The 20,046-nt window shown below is 42.4% G+C and overlaps 3 protein-coding genes across 9 annotated transcripts in view; 1 reads left to right on the top strand and 2 right to left on the bottom strand.

Annotated features, from left to right (window-relative positions):
• The window catches only part of LOC128877385 (beta-1-syntrophin), a 323,668-nt gene extending 317,333 nt beyond the window's left edge, over positions 1–6,335 (bottom strand). The window contains exons 1-2 of one of the 3 annotated variants that reach the window (XM_054124650.1): positions 3,508–6,335; positions 1,191–3,096 (exon numbers count right to left, since the gene is read on the bottom strand). In XM_054124650.1, coding sequence (XP_053980625.1) covers positions 1,191–1,214 — 24 coding nt within the window. In that variant the 5' untranslated portion in view covers positions 1,215–3,096; positions 3,508–6,335. Of the gene's footprint in view, positions 1–1,032 lie in introns of all 3 variants that reach the window. The other 2 variants (XM_054124651.1, XM_054124652.1) reach the window with 2 other exon arrangements.
• Positions 6,336–6,499: 164 nt separating this feature from the next.
• On the bottom strand, positions 6,500–13,910 carry LOC128877386 (purine nucleoside phosphorylase-like). Of its 5 annotated transcripts, none has more exons than XM_054124654.1 (7): positions 13,616–13,910; positions 10,274–11,296; positions 9,583–9,677; positions 9,253–9,461; positions 8,557–8,732; positions 7,406–7,596; positions 6,500–7,175 (listed from the first exon to the last, which is right to left on the bottom strand). In XM_054124654.1, exons 2-7 carry the CDS (start codon positions 10,384–10,386, stop codon positions 6,952–6,954), a joined length of 1,008 nt encoding a protein of 335 aa, XP_053980629.1. In that variant the 5' UTR covers positions 10,387–11,296; positions 13,616–13,910; the 3' UTR covers positions 6,500–6,951. The 5 variants fall into 5 exon arrangements, with proteins under 5 accessions (XP_053980629.1, XP_053980631.1, XP_053980628.1 ...); XM_054124656.1 differs by having other exon boundaries at positions 9,253–9,431; XM_054124653.1 differs by lacking the exon at positions 10,274–11,296.
• Positions 13,911–18,925: 5,015 nt separating this feature from the next.
• On the top strand, positions 18,926–20,045 carry LOC128876460 (N-alpha-acetyltransferase 38, NatC auxiliary subunit). The gene is made up of 2 exons (XM_054122865.1): positions 18,926–19,346; positions 19,800–20,045. The coding sequence occupies exons 1-2, from the start codon at positions 19,284–19,286 to the stop codon at positions 20,040–20,042; spliced, it is 306 nt and encodes a 101-aa protein (XP_053978840.1). The 5' UTR covers positions 18,926–19,283; the 3' UTR covers positions 20,043–20,045.
• The last annotated feature ends 1 nt before the right edge of the window (position 20,046 follows it).

Below are 20,046 nucleotides of genomic sequence, written 5' to 3'. Positions count from 1 at the left end.
TTTTTCTTTGCTTCGATTTCATTCTTACCGCGCTTATCGACGACAATTAACGCGCAAATGCTGCGTAAAATATAGATTAAATTTAGGGTGTACTCCGACTCGATTCAAAAATTGTACTTTTGGAATCTTCGGAGCATTTAACTCGTTCACTGCCAGACAAATTTAAAACGTTTTGCTCTGGTTACCAAGATTTAATGCAAATGTGTAATCGGGGTTATTATTTTGATAATAAAAAGTGATATTAAATTTGCTGTTTACAAAAAAAAAGTATTGTTATTATATATAATTTTCATTCTCCCTTTTCAAATAATCCGTAGCTCATAAACTTATTCCTCGACTAATTGCAAAAATAAACGAAAAAGTATTGGAAAAATTCGATTTTTTCATTGCCAAATTCCCAATGAAAAAGAAAATAAATAAACCGTTTCGCCATTGCTTAATATTATGCGATCGACTCCGTTTTCACATTCCTTTTCATTTGTACAAAAGAAATTCCTGAATATCGACTATATTTCAGCTATCTAAGCCAGAACACCCCCTTAAGAATGACGCCATATTCGCACTTATGCTTGAAATTCGATCAAAGAAACGTATAGAGTTTTCGAAGAAATTCGTTCGTCTTACGTAAATCGTTTATACTCGGTCGTGCTGAAAAGGAAAATAAATGTACGCGAGTTTCGCAAGCTAACTCAATCTCAAACTTTCGGAAACAACAACATTTGTACGTATTCAAAGGATACTTAACAGTTTACAAAGGTCTGTTTTCGCGTAACACGAAATCACGTCTTTTAGGCATCACCGTCGATAAATAGGCAATTTTATATACATTCGTGTACATTATATAAACACTTGTATAGAACACCATAAAAAAAAAAAATCAAGGAAAATGTATAACAACTGAACGCGATATTTGAGGTTAGAATACCACTACAACGCCATAATCAAGTTTTCGACGCGACGATATCGTAAAGCTCGACTTTGCGTGGCGCGAAATCGGACCTTTGGCGCAGGAAAATAAGAAGAAATGTTTACCTTGTCGATGGATCTCGGGAAGAAACGAAAGAATCAAGGCACCGAGATGAACCAAGCAAAAGAAAACGAATCGAGGTGGAGGAGCGGGCGTGCTTCGGGATCCAACGTAAAATAAACGCGTGCGTTCGTCAGAAGCGTTCGCCTCTAGGATGATTTACCGTTTTCCGCGCGTGTATGGGCATATGACTTCCGGTAGGCAGTGGGAGGCACGACGCCTGGCCTGCTTTTCTTTCTACGGCTAAATCGGAAGACGATCCGTTCCCTCGATGAATTCCCGTGCGCGTCCAGTGCTAGTCCTCCGCCACCGTTTCGCTCTTCTATTACACCACGCTACGCGTCATCGGTTAATACATTCGACGATCCTCGTCAGAGTCAATGACATAACCGCCCGTCGGTTCGCCTTTCAGCAGCCTCGACATGTTTTCCTGATCTTCCTTGCGTCCTCGATCGGAGCCACGCACCGATGTGGTTACTCCTGGCGTTTACGTTTCAATCGTATACCACTCTCCGCTCCTACTCCAAAACGTAGCTCACTTTCGCCGGTAAGGAATCGACGTGAATTCTTTCACACTCCAATTACCGATCGCTCTCGGATCACTCGCGCGCGCGCGTCGATCGTAAATCGGCACGCGTTTATCGTGTTTTCGAAAACTCTCACGTCCTTCGTCCAGCGACTCCGGACGAATGACAGTCACGTCAAACGTAACGCGGACTATTAATTAGTTGGCTCCCCAGGACCCAACTGGCGCCGTTAACGCCAATATCCTCACTCGAATAAACACCGATCACGACCGATCGCGTCCCTTGATTCACGGTTACCAACCACCCATAAGCCAGAAGCGACGATTCCTTGACGCCAGAGTTAAGACGTCGCAACGACATCGACGAGCATCCAGTATCGATGAAACGTTGTTACGCGGGACAACGAAACGTTCAGAATCTACTCGAAATCCTTAGAAGGACGCAGGGCACGCCGCGACACGGTTCCGCGTTTACTCACGTTCAGATACGTTTCAATTTCGGAACAGCCGGCGTACCGATTAATCTACTAGCCTTTTGGAGCACGTTAAGGTAGACGAAGAAGCGCACGTCACTTTCCGGACCGGTCACATCGCCGACGAAACACCGCGAACACCAAAGTACCAAGCAACCACGATCCGCGACGTCACGAGTCGTACTAACTCGACTAGCGACTCGTCAGGCCCGATGGACCTAACGCGAACGATGGGAAGCGGCGCTGGTTGCGAGACGCGAGGGGTGGGAACGACGTTGGCGCCACCCTTGGCCACGTATCGAAGCATCGAACGCGCTCACCTTTATCGACGCACGCCTAATTTAATTAAAAGGGGCCACGTACGAAGCTATCCAAGTACACGAATACGTCTTGAACGCATTTTTCTAACGTAATTATCGGGAAATCGAGTATCGAGTATGTTGTAACTTTTGTATTTCCTGCGTTTCGAAATAACATCGATTTCCATCGTTGGAAGAATAGGTTCCTTTGCATAATCAAACGCTTGTCGCGGTATTTATTTCTGTAACTTCATCGAGATTCGAGTGATTCGTTCAAATTCACTTTGATGCTTAATGTTTAGAATGAATTTTTTTAATCTTTCAATGAAAAGTACCGTCACCCATATTTGGATGACGTAGCGACCAACGTGTTAAATGTTTCTTTTTTTTTTTTAAATAATATTTGACAGCCATTCGCTTCCTTGTGCCATTAATTTTTATTTGAAAGCCAAATGGAGCTTCGAGTATTCGTAGTATTCGTAGTATTCATCGATTTTCTCGAAGATAAGCGTAATCATTAATCTATCGCACGAATAAAAAGGAGAAACGGCGAAGCCCGTTGCATAAAGATATCCATCCTGTTTTGCTTTGCCTCTAACGAAACGAACGGCGAAAAGGATACCCCGGGCGTATCGTTAACGGCCTATCATTTATTCCATCTTTCTTGTACGTTTCCATTCGTAGGGACGAAAAGTTTTTGCTCGTTCGGCGTATTGCAACGCAATCACGTTAAGCGTCTCGTTTCACGGGAACGTCAAGAAAGTCTAGACCCTGAAAAGAGAGGAACTTGTAAAGATATAAAACGGGATCACGTTATCGGTCTTATTCTCTGAAATAATCAGAGACGTCCGCCCCGAGTTTCATTTTGTGCTCATCCTTCCTCTCAAGGTGGAACACCGCTCAGAAGGGTTGATAAATTGCTAATTTTTATAATTCTTCTCTTTGAATTAACTAATTATCTTTTGATTAAAAGGAGGAATATGTTATTAAGGATACATTGAACTGTATTTATACAAACTTTATAGCGTGCATCAGTTTGAAAAAAGTCGTTTCGAGAACACCTCGACTGAAGTTTTAATAACATATTCTTCGGCCTTCATTGTTCTTGCCAGTTTTTAACGTTTTTAACCCATCGCAGTGATGTTCCCACTTAAGAGTACCCGACTTCTTTCCTTTCCGAACATTATCGCGTAGAAATAATCCGCGAGAAACGGAAGACCGAGTATACATCATCCCTCCTCACCCCCTCGCCACCCATCCCGGTTTCCATATCTCGATTATGGTATTGCTGTCCTCCGGAGGCGTCGGTAAACGAAAGATATACGACAGCTTCGCGCTAGACGGCACGGGAAAAAGTTTTATCTGCCGTTTCAGAAAATATCAATAACTGATCCTCCGAACAGTTTCTATTCGAACGTTGAAATATACGGACAGGGGAAGCCCCGAGTCGGCCTTCGTTTCGCCCCGCCGTGAATGCCATACGGAACGTGCCCGAGCGTATCCCCTTTCAAATCGAAATGCACCGGTCTTGCGGAGACGTTCAGGAACTACCCCATTCCAAAAGATGGCACGTGTAGTTGCGAACGTAGATTTACTGGTTAGAATCCGATTCGAGGTGAGCCCGGAAGACCTCGTGCATCTCTACGACTTGATTTTTGTGCTTGCAGTTTACCTATTCTTCCATTATTAACATTAAGCTTTACTTTCGTACGATCATCTCGCAAGTAATGTCGTTTTTCGCGACGTAGCGCCTGGCTCCATTCTATGGTTAATTTGGATAAGCCAGAGAGAGCGAGTGAGTTTTATTTTCAAGAATGAAAAATCGTATAACTCGACTATGTACCAGTCTTGCGTTTGTTCGTTCCTTACGTTCATTTAATTCTTCATTTACGTTACTTCGCTTACATGTTTCTTTTCGCAATTCTCTAACATCTCCATTAGGGATGATGTTGGGGCTCACTGGCTCCCCTCTAGCTCGGGTACCTCGAGGTTGCTAATCCCGTACTGTAGCTACAATCATATAGCTACAGCCCCTGAGGGTAGGCAAGTCAGAGAGATCGTCGTTACGAGTGACTTCGAGTACCCTGCAACACTCGTCAGACGGAAATCGAGGTCGAGCTGTTAAATTATGAATACGTGAATCGAAGCGTGAACTTTTGAGCACCTCGACGAATACATACTTTGCATCATGCCCGGCACTTGGGGTTAAGAACAAATCGACTCAACTGATCGAGTCAGCCCGGCCCATAGAAAACGTATCCAACCTTTCACCGCTCTATCGTCGAACAAAGAAGATTTAATTAGGCTTCGACGTGTGGTTTGATGTAGCGGTGTATTTTGACAATGTAACGAGTACAAATGCAATCAAAAGGCAAGGGAGGAGCCACGAATTACATCGCAAGTCATGGAACATTTTCCACGGGAAATGTACGCGTCGCTTCACGGATTCAATACTTGTGACTTATCCGGAAAGTGTGGCACTAATCGATACATCCAGCGAATCGATTATCAAACTCAGGCCAGTTACTCGCGCCGGTGCCGTCTACAAAAATTGATTCGATTCTATCACATCCAATATTAATTTCGACAACAGCGTTCGAACATTGACCCGTTTCGTCGTTAAATCGATTTTTTATTAAAGTCACTGAAATAAACACGTACGTAGAGAGTTATTTACAAGGAAGAATAATTTATAGAAATTATATGAATAAACCTCGAAATTTGGTGGTAGAGTTGGGCAGCGATCACTGCTCGTAATCCTTGCTATTATTACCTATCGCTAAAATCTTAATTTATCGTTCCAAAATGAGATTACATTTAGGTTATTTGTACATGTGTCTTAATCGATAATCAAACAAAGCAATGAACCATAATTAACGATTTCCTAACGATGTTTCCGTGCTTCTTCTCGCGGTGAAATACGCGTCAGCTTCTCAAGAGGATCGAGCCGAAGGAGGAAGTTTCTTTTCCGACGTCTAGTCACTATTTCATCGAAGAGGATGGTAATACGAAGGGAGCAACCGCGGCGGAAAACGAAGACAGAGAAAGGGCCAGCTGCAGTATGGTACCTCGCTGCTCGAGATTTATCGAAGCCGAACACCGATGCATTAGCGATGGAAGAGCGCGGAAACGAGATGAAGGTAACGAAGCGAGAGAGGAAAATCGACGAGGGTGCCGCAGAGAGGAGGCGTCGACCAACCCCTTCGTCCCTTAACCGCTCGCTCCCTCTTCTTAAACCCGAGGAGGTCTCTAGGGACGTGTAACGAATCAATTGAGATCAGATGTTTCACGCACACGTCAGACATCCAACTCGAACATCTCTATAATTCCAGAAGGGTGTTTGCGTACGAGTTAGTTTTGTTTTTCGTCGAAATATTGCTCATCTCCGCTATGATCTGTTCCTCGCGTAAAAGAATTTTATAAAAAATTTAAAGCTTTCGAGCAGCTGCATGAAAAGCTGGTAAGGAACTGTTGGAATAAATCTTAGAATTTCATGAAAGCAGCACCGATAAACTGGTCCAGAGATATTCTATGGACGAAGAACGTTCTTCGTGTACGCGTGCAAAATTACCTTATGCAAGGAAACGTAAAGGTCCGAGAAACGGGCTGATATAATTAAAAAGACCTTTGAATGCTCCGTTGATAAATGAAGACTTCGTCGAGCGAGATACCGTTGAATACCGATTTAATTTGATCTCGCTTATCGTTCGCGACAAAAGACGGATGCAAGGAATAGAGGGGGATTGAGGGACGATAGTCGGAACTACATAGTTTGTAGCGATTTTGCGACCAGGACTTCTAGACACGGCGACGTATATCAAATAGTCGCGACCTGATGGCATCGCTCGATACAGGGTGCCTTTCCAACCCTTCCCCCTCCCTTTCTCTTTCTGCGCGGGGAAAAATATCCCAGAGGATGAAAGTCGCAAGTTCCCGAGAGAAATGCATCGGCGTTCGCGCGTTAAATGAAATACTATCCCCGCCACGGTGATCCGAACGCAATCGAAGATAATCCTCGAGTTGTGCGTGGGAATCGAAGTTGGACAGTGATTACTTTCGTAATAATCACTCGCAGTTGTCCGATTAATCGTTAATCGTCGACTACGTACGCGATCCGCGATCAGTTGTCATTTTTCACGAGTAATCGAGTTAATTTTCATTACCGATTACTCAGTACTGATTATTCGTTGATTTATTTGCGGGCAATTAAAACCCTTTTAGCGTATAAATTATTACAACGATCGTAGTTACAATAATACTAACAGCAGTTGCACGTAATTAATGGATAACGAAACAATATAAACGACGGACGAAGGTACCATGCGAAGGAAGAGAATTAATCAACTATCGCTGATGCGAATCGGCGAACGCTGATCAAGAATTTTGTCGTCCATCTCCTCGAATTTCCAGACGTTCGCCTTTCGTGGATCCCGCGATTCGTCGGATGGATCTACCGTTGTCATTGCGGCAACGTTCCTTCAGGAATCGCGTGCACGTTCATCCACGTCGTTCCCTCATTGGGAATGGGTGAATGTAGCCAGCCGTGCGATGCGAACGATTTCAGGAACGTCTCGTGGAACGACGAGCGAAGTGTTCTCCTTAACGCGAACGGGTAAATTGCTCGAATCATTTCGTTTCTAAGTTCAGCATGTCCCGAAGGCGTATCACGATACGCGACACGTACTCCTGGAGCAACGATTGCCTCAGCTTTCCCACATCCATCACCTCCTCGTGATTCGTTTCCTTGTGATCCTCGTACTCCATGATGCATTGATTCGTGATCAAGCTGAAGGCGAATACGGTCAAGTCGCAGTGTCTGGCGGTGATCACTTCGTGGACGGTGGACATACCTTAAAATATAGTTAGATATAAGCCTATTTATAGGCTTTTCAATCCTTTACATCGTGGAATTTATTCATTCGTACAAGAATTGGTAGAAAACCAATTAGAAGCTACGGAGAATTTACTTTAGCCGAAAAAGTCGAATTCAGGGCCCCGTAGATGTAATGTCCCTGTATCAGACAATATTTTCGTACATAATATGGTATATTTCGCAATACAACGAGTTTTTCGTACTAACCGACAGCGTCGACGCCGACCATCCTCAACATCTTCAATTCCGCCACGGTCTCGAAATTCGGTCCGCCCAGGCACGTGTACACGCCTTTATGCACGATATCGTCGATACCCATCTCCGTTGCTACTTGTTGGCCTATGTCTAGGAGCGTGTTACTGTAGGCTTTGTTCATCGGTGGAAACCTAGGACCGAATCTGAAAGACAACATGCCAAAAGGCTCCCGTAAATGATCCTTCTTTCAAGAAGGATTTTACCCTAACGCGCCTAGCATAAAAACAGAGTAACAAAACGCTCGAAAACTTTGTCCAAGTGAAACTCTGAATCCTTCCGGGAAAACGTCAGACGTAACTGTGTTAATATCGAGGGTTGTTAACGATAAAAGAGGGCGAGGACAATCAAGAAGCCAACTTTTGCGGGTTGCCAGATAAAAGGTCAACGAAAGCCCGACTGAAAACGAACGAAACGGGATAGCAGATACGGAAGAACGAAAAAAAAAAGAAAAGAAAAGAAAAAAGCGAAAAGCTGGAGGGAAATTCTTGCGTAAATACGTCAATCAGATTCTTTATGCCGTCGAGTAAATAGTTCATCAATCCGATTCAAGGGTTTGTACCGATGGAATAGATTTATTTTATTCGTTCCGCGGCTCCAACGAACCCGTGCAGTTCCACCCTTGTCTTCGGGGCTAACTCTCTCGGAACGTCGGCGTCGTCGAGCTTCGCGATTCGCGAGCGGACGCCGTCGACGACTTTCCTTCCGGAAACGAGCTCGAAAGCCTTTGTCGAGTGGAAGCGGATTCGAATTCATTGCCGTTCACGCCCGTGAATCTCGCGACCGATTCGTTTTCCTTCCTTTTTTTTTTTTACACTCTTTCGATCCGTCGCACTCGAATACTCCCTTCTGTTCCTTGCTTCGACGTTATCGAAGCTTCGACGTTACGCTAATTTCCACCTGGTCGAAGCAACGCTTTCATCGCTTTGCGCTTCTATGATATGAGCATGGTGAAACGAAAGGAAAGAAAATAGGTTGAGAAGAAGGATGAACAAATAAATTGAATAAAGTTTCGTTAATCTTTTCTCGAGGAGCGTTCGATGGGTGACGCCGACGAGGTAAAGGGAGAACTGTTTTATAACGCACAGGAGCAAGAAGAAAGGTACCTGTCATCGTTGGGTCCTTGGAGTGGATTATTCCCCGCAAAACCCATCATGTTCACGTGATCCTTCACCATCATAATGTCGCCAACCTTGTACGTAGGATTTAGACCTCCTGCCGCGTTTGTCGCAATCAGATGGGTCACGCCCACGAGCTTCATGACTCTTACCGGCATCGAGCACTGGACGTGAAAAAGAGAGAACAATATGTAAGTAACTTGGTGTTTCGATAAAAATTCAATACACAGACTAGGCAAATTTTGTATCTTACCCATGAAGTATAAATTAACACTAAACCTATCGTGACAGATCAAATGACCGTTTACAAACTTTTGTATATGGTTCTTACATACGATTTACTATAGGATCGTGAATAGCATAATCAGATATAAAATTCTGGGTAAAAGGGTTAAATAGGGTTAATAGATTAAAGGGTTAATAGGTTAAAGGGTTAATAGGTTAAAGGGTTAAAACTAACTATTTGTCTGATCACGATAAAAGTAGGTACAAATAAAACGTCGCATCGGTAGATTTAGTGTTAATGAACGACGATGCGATCAGTTTTCATCGATAATAAGATTATGATATGATTAAAGACAGAAATATAGATAAATCTTACCTTACGTCCATGCGATAAGGATATTTATACTTCGTTTTCGCATGTATATTTAAAAAAGAAGTTCGCAATCGCTGCGTGCGTACCTTCCAGAGAGGATAGCCTTCGTAATAATGAAACCTCCCCTGCATACACATGATCGGCGTACCCTGGAGATAGCCAAAGACCATCTGACCCGTATGACCCTTGACAGTGGATGCAGGGAAATGTGGGATTTCCTCGTAAGGGAAGAACTGCTTGTCCTCGAGGGCGTCCGCTAGAGAACCTGGACACAACTCGCTTTGCTCATTTGATCCTATTCGAAAATAGACAAAACATTCACTCGGACAATAAGCGCCAAGCCCCCACGCCAACTATTACATCACGTAAAAAACGTGCAGTCCACCGAAGCGGTTGATAGTACAAAAATCACGAACCTATTCCCGAGCCGCATATTATTCCAATTTTTGGTCTAATTTTGACGCGATCTAGAAGGTACTGCGCCGATTCCTGCAGAGTCTCGAACGAGTATCTGAAAAAAGTGACATATATAACGAATAAAGCCATTGCTGATACATTCCTCCGATAAGGGAAGGTTGATTCGATCTCGTTGAAATGATCGATCGAACGCATATCTTCTTTAACACGTCGGCTGCCAGATTAAAACACGCCCAAGTTAAAATTTTTTCTCGAGACTGTCGAAGATTGGATAATTTAACATTTGTCGTAGCATTGAATTTTTTAATTTGTTAAAATTATAAAATTGCGTCAATGACGCAGGAACTCGCGGTTCTGTGCGATCGGTCCGTCAACATAATTCCACCGTGAAACTGCCACAAAACGGTGCAGTTACCTGTTAAACTACTAACAGACTCAAATAGCGGATTTAAGCCGAACCGTAGGATTCGGAGGTATCACAAATCATGCATCGAAATACGCGCGCACGTCCCGTGGCGCAACTCATCTACCGCGTATGCAGTCACGCGTGCACGAATGCAGAATGCGCTTGCTCGCTCGCTTAGAGACCGGCTCTACGCACAGATGCATACGCGGAGTTTCCGTGCATCTGAGCGAATAAGCTAACCCTGGGGCGTAATGCTACGTGTGACGTAATCGAGAATTACTTACGCTTCTATACATATTTCACTCGAACCCTCCATGCCCGCACATTGATTTCCTCCATCGGTATCGTATTGTTTCGATAGTTCCCGTTTCGCTCGGTCCGAAAAAACAGATTTCATCGACAATTTCTCGATCCTAGGTCGCGATCCACGGACGACTTCGTCGATTCGTTTGGAACACACTCGCAAAGGAGAGGTGTCGGAGAGAAGAACGATCTCTGAATCGTATCATAAGAGACGTCGAACAATGACTCCATCGAGTACGTTTGAATATGCATTCCCGTCGCCGATCCAGTCAGTCCGAACCGCGTCGCTTTCAGACGCGCGTCTGAGAATCGGTTCGGGCGAGCGTCTCGCGGAGAAGCTTTGATATAGCCGCGGGTATGCCAAACGTCATTAGACCAACCGCATTCGCGGATGCTCCATCGTAAAACGGGATTGTACGGTCTCCGTTATGAATGGCAAATGCGAGGTCGACGATTATTATAACGACGTGAATGCGCATCGCTCCGAGGCATCGCGAGGATTCAATGACGGTCTCCGCGAATCTGGCTAGAATATCGGCGGCTCTAATCTCGAATGCGAATGCACGCCGCGGTCCAAACGCTTGGGAGCGTCCCCTTCTTCGGATTTAATCGTTCCGTGACACTTCGTGTCGTTGTTACTGCAACGATTCACCGATACGAAACGGCGCATCAAGAGACACTCGAAACGTTTCGCGTTTTCCGTGGAAAAGGTCGAGGCGTTCTTCTCGTCCAAGATATCCTGCATCACGACTTCCCTCCGACTTCTTTTCGCTCCAAAGTCCTCGAAAAACTCTGGATCGCGCTATCGCGCGAGGTTATTATCGGGTCGATGCGCAACTTCGTGGCATTTTATTCCGAACAAAATTTTACTCGGAGAACAGAAAGATTTCGTGGGAAGATGTCTCGTTTTGTTTTGTCTTAGTATCGTTTGTTTTAATGTATTTCGATAAACGCCCTTTGCGATTAACGTTTTACTCTCGTGCGACGAGAGCGGTGAACCTTCCCTAAAAGAAACGAATAACGTGGATTCTTAGCACTAGGTTTCGGACATTTCTTATCAGATTTCTATTATCGAAGTAATGCCTTAATAGGCGATACCGATTTACTAAAATTAATTCAGAAACTTACGTAAGTTGACGAAAAATATAAACGATTTGCGTAAAGCCTTGTGAAAAACGGAATAGGTAAAAATGAGCGTTAAAGATGGTAATAACTGATTTTTTAATCCAACATGTTCATTTCTGTTTTCATTTTTAATATGGTAAATGTACTCGTTAGGTATAACTAAAAAATGAAAATTTCCGCCACTAAACGGCGACGTTTCGATTCGACCGGCTGAATGAAGTACTGCTTTCAGGTATGCGTCCCATTTTCTCATCGCGCGTTTCCCGAAGTGGATAAGAGCCCTGGCAGAAAGTCTCCGGGGTACGGGAGAATATCGAGCGCCGCACGTTTGAAGCGAAAGTTTCTCCGTTCTTGCAAAAAGTTTAATGTCACTCGGATTTCTATGCGCCGATTCGAGTGCGAACGGTAGACCAGGGGCGGCGAGAGGTGCGGCGGGGGAGGGGGAGGGGGAGGGGGGGGAAGAGTCGAAGCGAAGTGCGCGGTAAATATTAAATGTATCGGGTAAAAATTCATCCCAGGCAAACGAAATGGGGTGTGTAACACCGACATAAAAAGACGATCGATAGAGCGAACGCGGGGAATCGTAATTAAATCAGAAACTCTTCTGTGCGTTTGATTTACGCCGCAATTTTCGCAGCATCTCGTGGCTACGATTACTCCGCGCGAAAAAAACGCCTCGCGATGTACCGTGTTTCAAAATAACGATCTAACCGGAAAACCCTGTAATATCGATAATGGCACGTTGCTTCGTTATACGTAAGATTATCTGCAAAGTATCGTAAACGCGAATCCCAGTTATGTAGCAATTAACAGACCAATCTTTCGATGTATTCGTAAGGCACTCTACGTACGTCGTTCTCGAGAAATCCGCGTCGATCGAATTCAACGATTAATATAGTCTTCTCGTAGGATTGAAACGACCTTCTAGTTCACTTTGATGACAACAAAGGGCGATAAAATATCGCGCTCGTCTTGGCGACAAATCGATGCATTTGTCGCCTCGAATCAACTCCCGGAGCGTCGTTGGTGATAATGATGTAGTGATATAATGGATTACGAAACAGCAAAGAAATTGGTCGACAGGCGATGATAAACCGGCGGTCATGTCACTTCTTTCTCCCCCTATCGTTGTTGGGTCACAGAGACGTTAGCGTTTGTTATTGTCCAGTGGTCGTGTTTATACACATCGTTTCGTTGTCCTGCTTTTATTTCATTCACGCATTTTCTCTGGGGACCAACAGAGTTTAATCAAATAATTAATCATTATAATTAATTCGCTTCTGTCTGCTTTGACTTTCTTAACGATGCTTCGATAATATAGTATTCGCAATGATCGAGAATTCGAAAAGTTCCAAGTACTTCCATTCGACTTGGACGAAACTTGTGGGTCGTAAATATCGTTACACGCGTGATAACTCGATAGTAGACCGTTAACTTTCGCAGTTAGCCAGGCAACTCGATACAGAAACGCGGGAATAACGCACGAAAATGAAGTACAACGAGAGCCAGAGAAGACTCGGACAATTAGTTGCGTTTGGAAGTTTCATGAACACTCCGGAGAGTGCGTAATATGTATCCGGTTATCATTTCCGTGTTGTTTATTACCCGAGAGTTCGGTAACACTTGTTTCAAGTGGCCAGTATGCAAGTAACGCCAAACTCTTTCGACGTTAACGGGTTCGCAGGAAAGCGATCAACTGCGAACGAATAGCCGTTTTGATGAATTTCATTGAACACTGTTCGGTCCTGTTCTGCTGAAAGTTCGTTGTTGAAACAGCAATTATACCAGAATAACGCAAAATCGCGACGATGGTCTTCTCAACAAGATTTGTTTCTTCGATAACGATAGTTCTAGATAAATATTGTCATTCCGTCTCAATGCTTTCCCACGTCATCGACTCCGAGTCATGCTACGAAACATAATTATGTAATCCGTATGTATCATTTTCATTCATACTCTTATTCTAGAGGAAACACAAGACCTATTCTACGCACGGACATACTACCCTCCGGAATCAATGTTGGGTATAGACCATTTTCGTGAGTATAGACAAACAAAATTATTGACAAATCTATGAATCGCGAGTTCGCAGAAAAGCGATAAGGATTACCAGAAAAATAATACACGAAGCTGACCGACTCTGATTCGTAGCCAGCAGTATCGCGAGTGAGTTTCGAGTTGGCGGCAATTGAACTTACGTGCTGTGCCGTAGATGCTTGACGGTCGTGTGAAGGAATTCATTATCCGTGGGTCGCTTGAGCGGCTGGTAATGGTTGTTGCTGTTAACAGCATCGTGTTCCTCGAAAGGCATTGTTCAGTCAGCCTAATCGATACGTTAATTGGCCCGATCGAACCGGTCGTAAGTGTCGCACTAAGGCGGAACTCGTACGAAAAGAATGGAAAAGAACTCGTTAACCGCGCGTGGTAGAGCGTACCGTGGTCGTCGTGAATTCAACGAAACTCTTCGTTCGGTCTGTTGCAACTTCGAATTGCCGTCTGTTTTATACGGAAACTCGGCGCCACTGAAAAAATTACGTACGCACACGAACTGACCAATCATTTCGAGCTCATACTCCGGCTCCCTCCAATCCTCACGGAGTTCGAGACGGCCGGAAAGTCGCTGAGAGGTAGGGGCGCACGATGATAACCCATTACGAACTAAATGCTCCAATTGCCACCGGCTGTCCGTGCACTGTTATTTGTTTCATGCGGCAATAACGTCGTCGCCGCGCCCCTCGCCGTCTCGTGAGCCGTGCTAATTCGTCGACCGCGTGTGCTTCGAGAAAATTTTTTTTCTTTAAAATGCATACGATTATTACACCTCGTCTATTCGATTTTTAATCGAGCATTCAGAATCCTTGTCGTTGAGACCTCTGGAGGATTCAAGGAGTTGTGTCTATCTAGGAGAATTCAAAACACACATTTGAGAATTTTGTTTAAGAGAAACTTTCGAGTTTTATTTTACAAAGGTTTGTCTAGCGCGATAAGCATATTTCGACGAGGCTCGAGTAATTTTTTCAAAGAGAAATAGTGAAAATTTTGATAGATACATCCGATGATCCCGAAGGCTCTTTTAAGGAAGCATTTCGCGGTAACCACTACTACTCGGAGCTAATTAACTTTTTGATAGCATATTAGTTTATTTAGTCTTTATCGGGTGGGATTTTTGAAAAATTAATTCGTGAGAAAATGACGACGGTTAAAAGTTAAGATATATCAATTTTCGACGAAAAAGTCGTTCATTTTTCGATTATGAAATAAAAACTTTGGACGATTGTTCTTTTCACGTGAGACGGCTTCGGGGTATCGACGCGCCAGTTCCTTAATTGGAGCACTCGCTCTCAATGTCCTCGTGAAACCCGTACACCTTGCTCGACTAATAAGCGGGAAGTTTGCTTCAGGCTTTCTCTCTGGTAAACAGCACTCTCCCGTAGAAGTCGATCCGTCGATTAGATCGTACGTTATTACGTAAAAACTACCCTCGAATCCTCGACGAGCATTTAATTTTCACAGTCGAGACACGCTTCGAGATACCTTTGGAAATATTTTCTAGTCCGAACTTGCAAATTCAAGCGATTTAATCTCAACGAACCACCATGATTCTGTTAGGATCCAATCCCGTCTCGCCTTTCACGACGAGGAATAAATACACTGGTGGTTTGGAAGCACCGCCACGAGAATCGCGTTAATTGGACGATATGAAAGGAATGATAAGAAGATGAGAGGCTTCTCGTAAAACCAAACTGTTGTTGCTGAACGTCTAAAATGTACCCGAATATCGATTACGATCCGCGATTTACGTCCCGACGACAGCGTGTATTAATTCACGAGAACGCGAATTTCGGGCTGGATACTGTCCCGTGTGCAACCGTGAAACAACCGAAATTTAATGAACCGCGTAACGTCTCGTCGAAGAAACCGCGCACCTACAGATATCGCGACAAAATTTTATCAGGCTAATTCCAGAAGCTTTCCACCCGACAAATGCACGATTAAAAATTGTTTAAATCAGCGATTACGTTTAACGTTGTTATCTGAATCCGGGCTGTAAATAATCCGATTTTATAGAAAGCAAAAGTACTCGTGCGTAAATAGACTACGAAAACGATCCATGCTCGTTAATCATTGACCACTAACACCGACTATTATCGTACGTTGGTCTCCTCGTTTGTTGACTAGCGGATCAATTATCTATCAGTAAATTTCATCGAGTAGTCCGGTTGAATACTATGTATATAATACTATATGTATATTGATATTCGGTACACCAAGGTATTCGATAGTTTGAAGTATTCCAACATCTTAAAAAGAGACCGTTTGTAATCACTTCAAATAATCGTGACTATTCGGAGAAAGCAAATGCTTCGATGAGATCACAAATTACTCCGCTTCTTTGTTCGTTATCTTCGAGCCAATCGACACGTACAAAGATCAACAAGAACGACTCATTGCGGAAATCGATACACGATTACCGTGTGAAGGATTAGGTGCATTCTCTTACCAACACTGCTTCCCTACGACAAAGCAGTTAATTGGATAATAAAACACGGTATAATCTCTAGAACTCTGCTTTTCGCTAATCTAACATGGCCAGAAGTCTTGCTATTACTTTGCTGTTGCATTGGACACAAGTTTGGTCCTGAAGGAAGTACCTGAACCGTCTTTTCTTCGATTCTGTGCGAACCATTTAATTTTCACAAAATTAAACATTGAAATTTCCGTAACACTTTTTCGGTGATTCATCGAAGAAGAGAAAATCCACGGCCACCGACTTGCAAATTACGGCTCACGACGACGAAACGCGCAAGTGGCGTGGTCGAACAAACTGTAAATTCAGTTTCCTGCGAGGGTCCTCCCTTGTGAATCGGTGGGTACTTTGCGATGCAACGAGTGATGCATAATTTCGCTGATCGTCTACAAAGAACTACGGCCCTTCGGTCGTAAACAAATTTCGGCAGGGCGCTACTCCACGGGACAGATTTTCAACGTCACCGAACTTTCCTAATTGAAACTTTATACAGTCAGGTGGGCGGGGGAGGCGGAGAGGGGGGAAAAAAGAATAGAAAACTGGTCCTGGGAACTTTCAATGGTATTCAACGGAGAACCAATTGGAACGACGCGTCGCAACCACTCGCTGAAAGCACGGCTTCGCTGAGATCGTGGCATCTGTCGAATTTAAATTTGTTTACTCTCGATATTATTATCGAACGGATGTCGAATAAACTAAACAGAAACGTGTAATTAACGCGTTTCAGCGTGGTAACGGATCCCTATTTACGCCCGAGTGCCGGTCGATGAGCAACAGTTAATGATTTTATCTCCCGTCCTGCAGAGAGGAAAGTGCGTTTATTATTAATAGGAGAACAGCTTGTTAACGGTTACAGATGCGAGCGTTCCAATACTTTCGCAAACTGTATGAAAACACTTGGTAACCGTTCTCTCTTCGTTCCATTTCTGCTCCAAAACAGATGCTTTCCTCGCAACGTTCCAGAAACGCCGAACAATAACGCGCTGGCTTGCACAAGACTCGCAAAGATGCTTAGCTAGCGCGTTATCTCAACGTACTACTGACGAAACTTGATTACAAACAAGCGACCACAGCGCGACATAACAGAATAATTGTGCAAGCATGTAATCGCAATGTTACGAACATTTAGAATTGCTTCAAATACTCGATGCGACGCGAAACAAAGGTGATTTGTACAAAACAATGACGATAATCTAGAACCAAATTTTTCCATACAACACTCGATTGCCACGGGTCAAGGTTACCGGATCTAGGAATAGTACGGAGAACTTCTCCTTAACCCTGTTGCGCGATGACTGGAGAAGTGACTCTCAAACTTCTCTGATCGTCGCTTGCTGGATCAAAACACGCGAGTCGGTAGATCCACTAACCCTATCCCTATGATAGATCATCTTTTACGAAAAGTACATTTCCTGCTTCTTTTTCTACTTCAGAGTATTCCAATTCCACGTGAACTGGCTTTTATGTTTTCGCTTCTTTATCTTTATATTTAGAACCTGAAATTAAAAAATTATATAATATAAATTTTCGTAGAAAACAATGAGGGAAAAAGTAGAGAAAATGTCGTCTAAGAAAAGTTTAAAATTACGTTACGACTTAACCAACGCCGCATTTATCATATCAAAAATTGGACTCTGATAAAAAAAAGACGATACGAACAAAAATAAAACCCAGAAGTAAACTAAACATAAACAATTATGTCTTCGAATTTCAATCGATCGCCTTGTTTGCAAGATTTGTCCATAGGAATTTTCATTTCCATTAGCGCAACGCGATTACGATGACCACCAGTTGCGGTTTATTATTGCTTTAATCGCGACAAAGATAAATATAAGAGGCATGAACGTTACGAAATTGTCCCGACCCTCGCGTGTAATTGAGCGATTCGCTGGGGTTCTTATTTATCACTGACCTCCACTGGATTATCGCAGGAGAAAATTCAGAAGCGTGGTTTGCGGGTAAATATTACGAAATTATAATAATTGCGTTCGTTCGCCGCAAAAATTCTATCGATGGTCCATACGTTTATGGATATATATATATTCTTTTAAACAATAAGGATGTCAAGCACAAGGACACTGAACTTTCGCCATTGTGTCTCTTTGTGGATATGTTACGTTACTCAAGGATATCGTAACTTCCTATTCCTTAAAAAATTCTAAGAATCGGTTCGGTAGTTCCAGAGAATACTCGCTACATACAATCAATTTTTCCTCTTTATAATATTAGTGTAGATTATCCATTACCTGTAACGTGATAAAAACATTTATAACAATTAAAACAGAATTTAAATGAAAACAATGAAATTACCGCTACTTTGCAGGAGTTGGTAAGCGATTTTTGGGATAGAGTAATATGTCGGATATCAATCAAAATTAAATCCTCGGTTTCCTTGATAGATATACAGGGTGATTCTTATAAGGTAACCGATCCGATTATCTATGAAATTTAAAGTCGTATTGAAAAACTGTTCAGACAAAAAATAATCAGTTTCAAGGGGGATAAAGGTGGCGGTAATTACTTTTTTTCTGGGTGGAGATGGCTCCGAGATATCAGGATCACCTTCATTTTTTTTAAATGGATCACCTATTTTGAACTATTTTGAAACGTCGTACAAGTTCAAAGTATTCAGTCTCAGATGATCCTTCCTCGATTTTACATTCATGTCTCAATGTTTCTTGCTTCGTCATTTACGATTAAAATGAAGGCTAACAACCACCAGTCACTGAAAGTTTTGTGCATGTTAATTTTTGTTTAAATATCTTTGTAAATTAAACAAAAAAATTATGTACCGACCTCATATTGGATTGAATCTATTTCACGGAGTCACAATTCTCGAACACAGAGAGCGCTAAAAACCACTGATTTTCCGCCAAGTCGGTACTTCAGTTCGTGTAATACTAATTTCCACAAGATGCAATATGCGTTCTGTACTTCGTTTATGTTTTCATGCTTTATCCGCACTGCTATCGTCCCTTTATGTGTACCTTTTATGAAATTATTATCCCATGACATTGTAAATTATTGTATAATTCTAAATAAATTGTTACCGATGAAAACAGTTCGAAATCCTGATCGACACTGATTTTTTAAATGTTTAGCATTTACAAATCAACACTTTCTTCATCCTTCGCGAGTGTTTTGGTTCTACTAAGAAAATTATCTTCCGAGAAAGTTTAGTTGTAAATGCATTCCGATAGAATCAGCGGAAACATAAGAGTGGCACGAGAAACGATTCGAAAATTATTTATTTAAAAAGTAATTTTGTCAAGTCCGTTAATTGGCAAATCGTATTGATTACTTATATTCGCTACATATTTGACTGTTTAATAGTAGACATGAAAGAAGGACACAATGTATCCAACGTAATGAACGACGATTGCGTCCATGAAAATGGAGAGGTAATTTTATAATTGAGTATTTTGCACGATTGCAATAAGGTCAGGCTTGTTTATAATTCTGTATCGTAATCTTCGATGAATATTTTATCCGAAAGGTTATGTACATTTTCATTGACAAGATATATAACCTCTTAACCATGTCCAGTTATATTTAATCGAGTAATAGCTTTTGCTTTGACGTGTCGTATTATATCATTTAATTCTTACTTTTCAATTTTTATACAAACCTATAATTGCAAAGAAAACATCTGCTATATTAATAGAAATCGATATAGCTGTGAGATTAGTAAATACAAAATATCGATTTAAACAAAAATATTTTCTTTGTAAATTTGTTGGTTTTTTAACCGAATCATGTATATTTTAATGAATGTCAAGTATTTTTTTTGTATTTATTAATAATGTTAATATAGTTATATGATTAGTCTAAACTTATTTCTGCAATTGTGATAGGCAGTTAGTACAAAGGACTCCCCTGCAAGGCAAAAATTGCGTGGATGGCTGAATCGAAATTTACGCATAAAAATGACAGATGGTCGAGTATTAGTGGGTGCATTTTTATGTACCGATCGTGATGCTAATGTGATTTTGGGATCGTGTTCAGAATTTCTATCCGAGGATCATACAGAAGCAAGAACTCTTGGTTTGGCAATGATACCTGGTAGACACATTGTAACAATACATCTTGATGCTTGAGCAC

The sequence above is a fragment of the Hylaeus volcanicus genome, chromosome 5, assembly GCF_026283585.1.
Source record: "Hylaeus volcanicus isolate JK05 chromosome 5, UHH_iyHylVolc1.0_haploid, whole genome shotgun sequence".
NCBI classification, from domain to species: Eukaryota; Metazoa; Arthropoda; class Insecta; order Hymenoptera; family Colletidae; genus Hylaeus; species Hylaeus volcanicus.
Note: the sequence above shows the minus strand (reverse complement) of the source record. Positions and strands in the feature narration are given on the sequence as shown.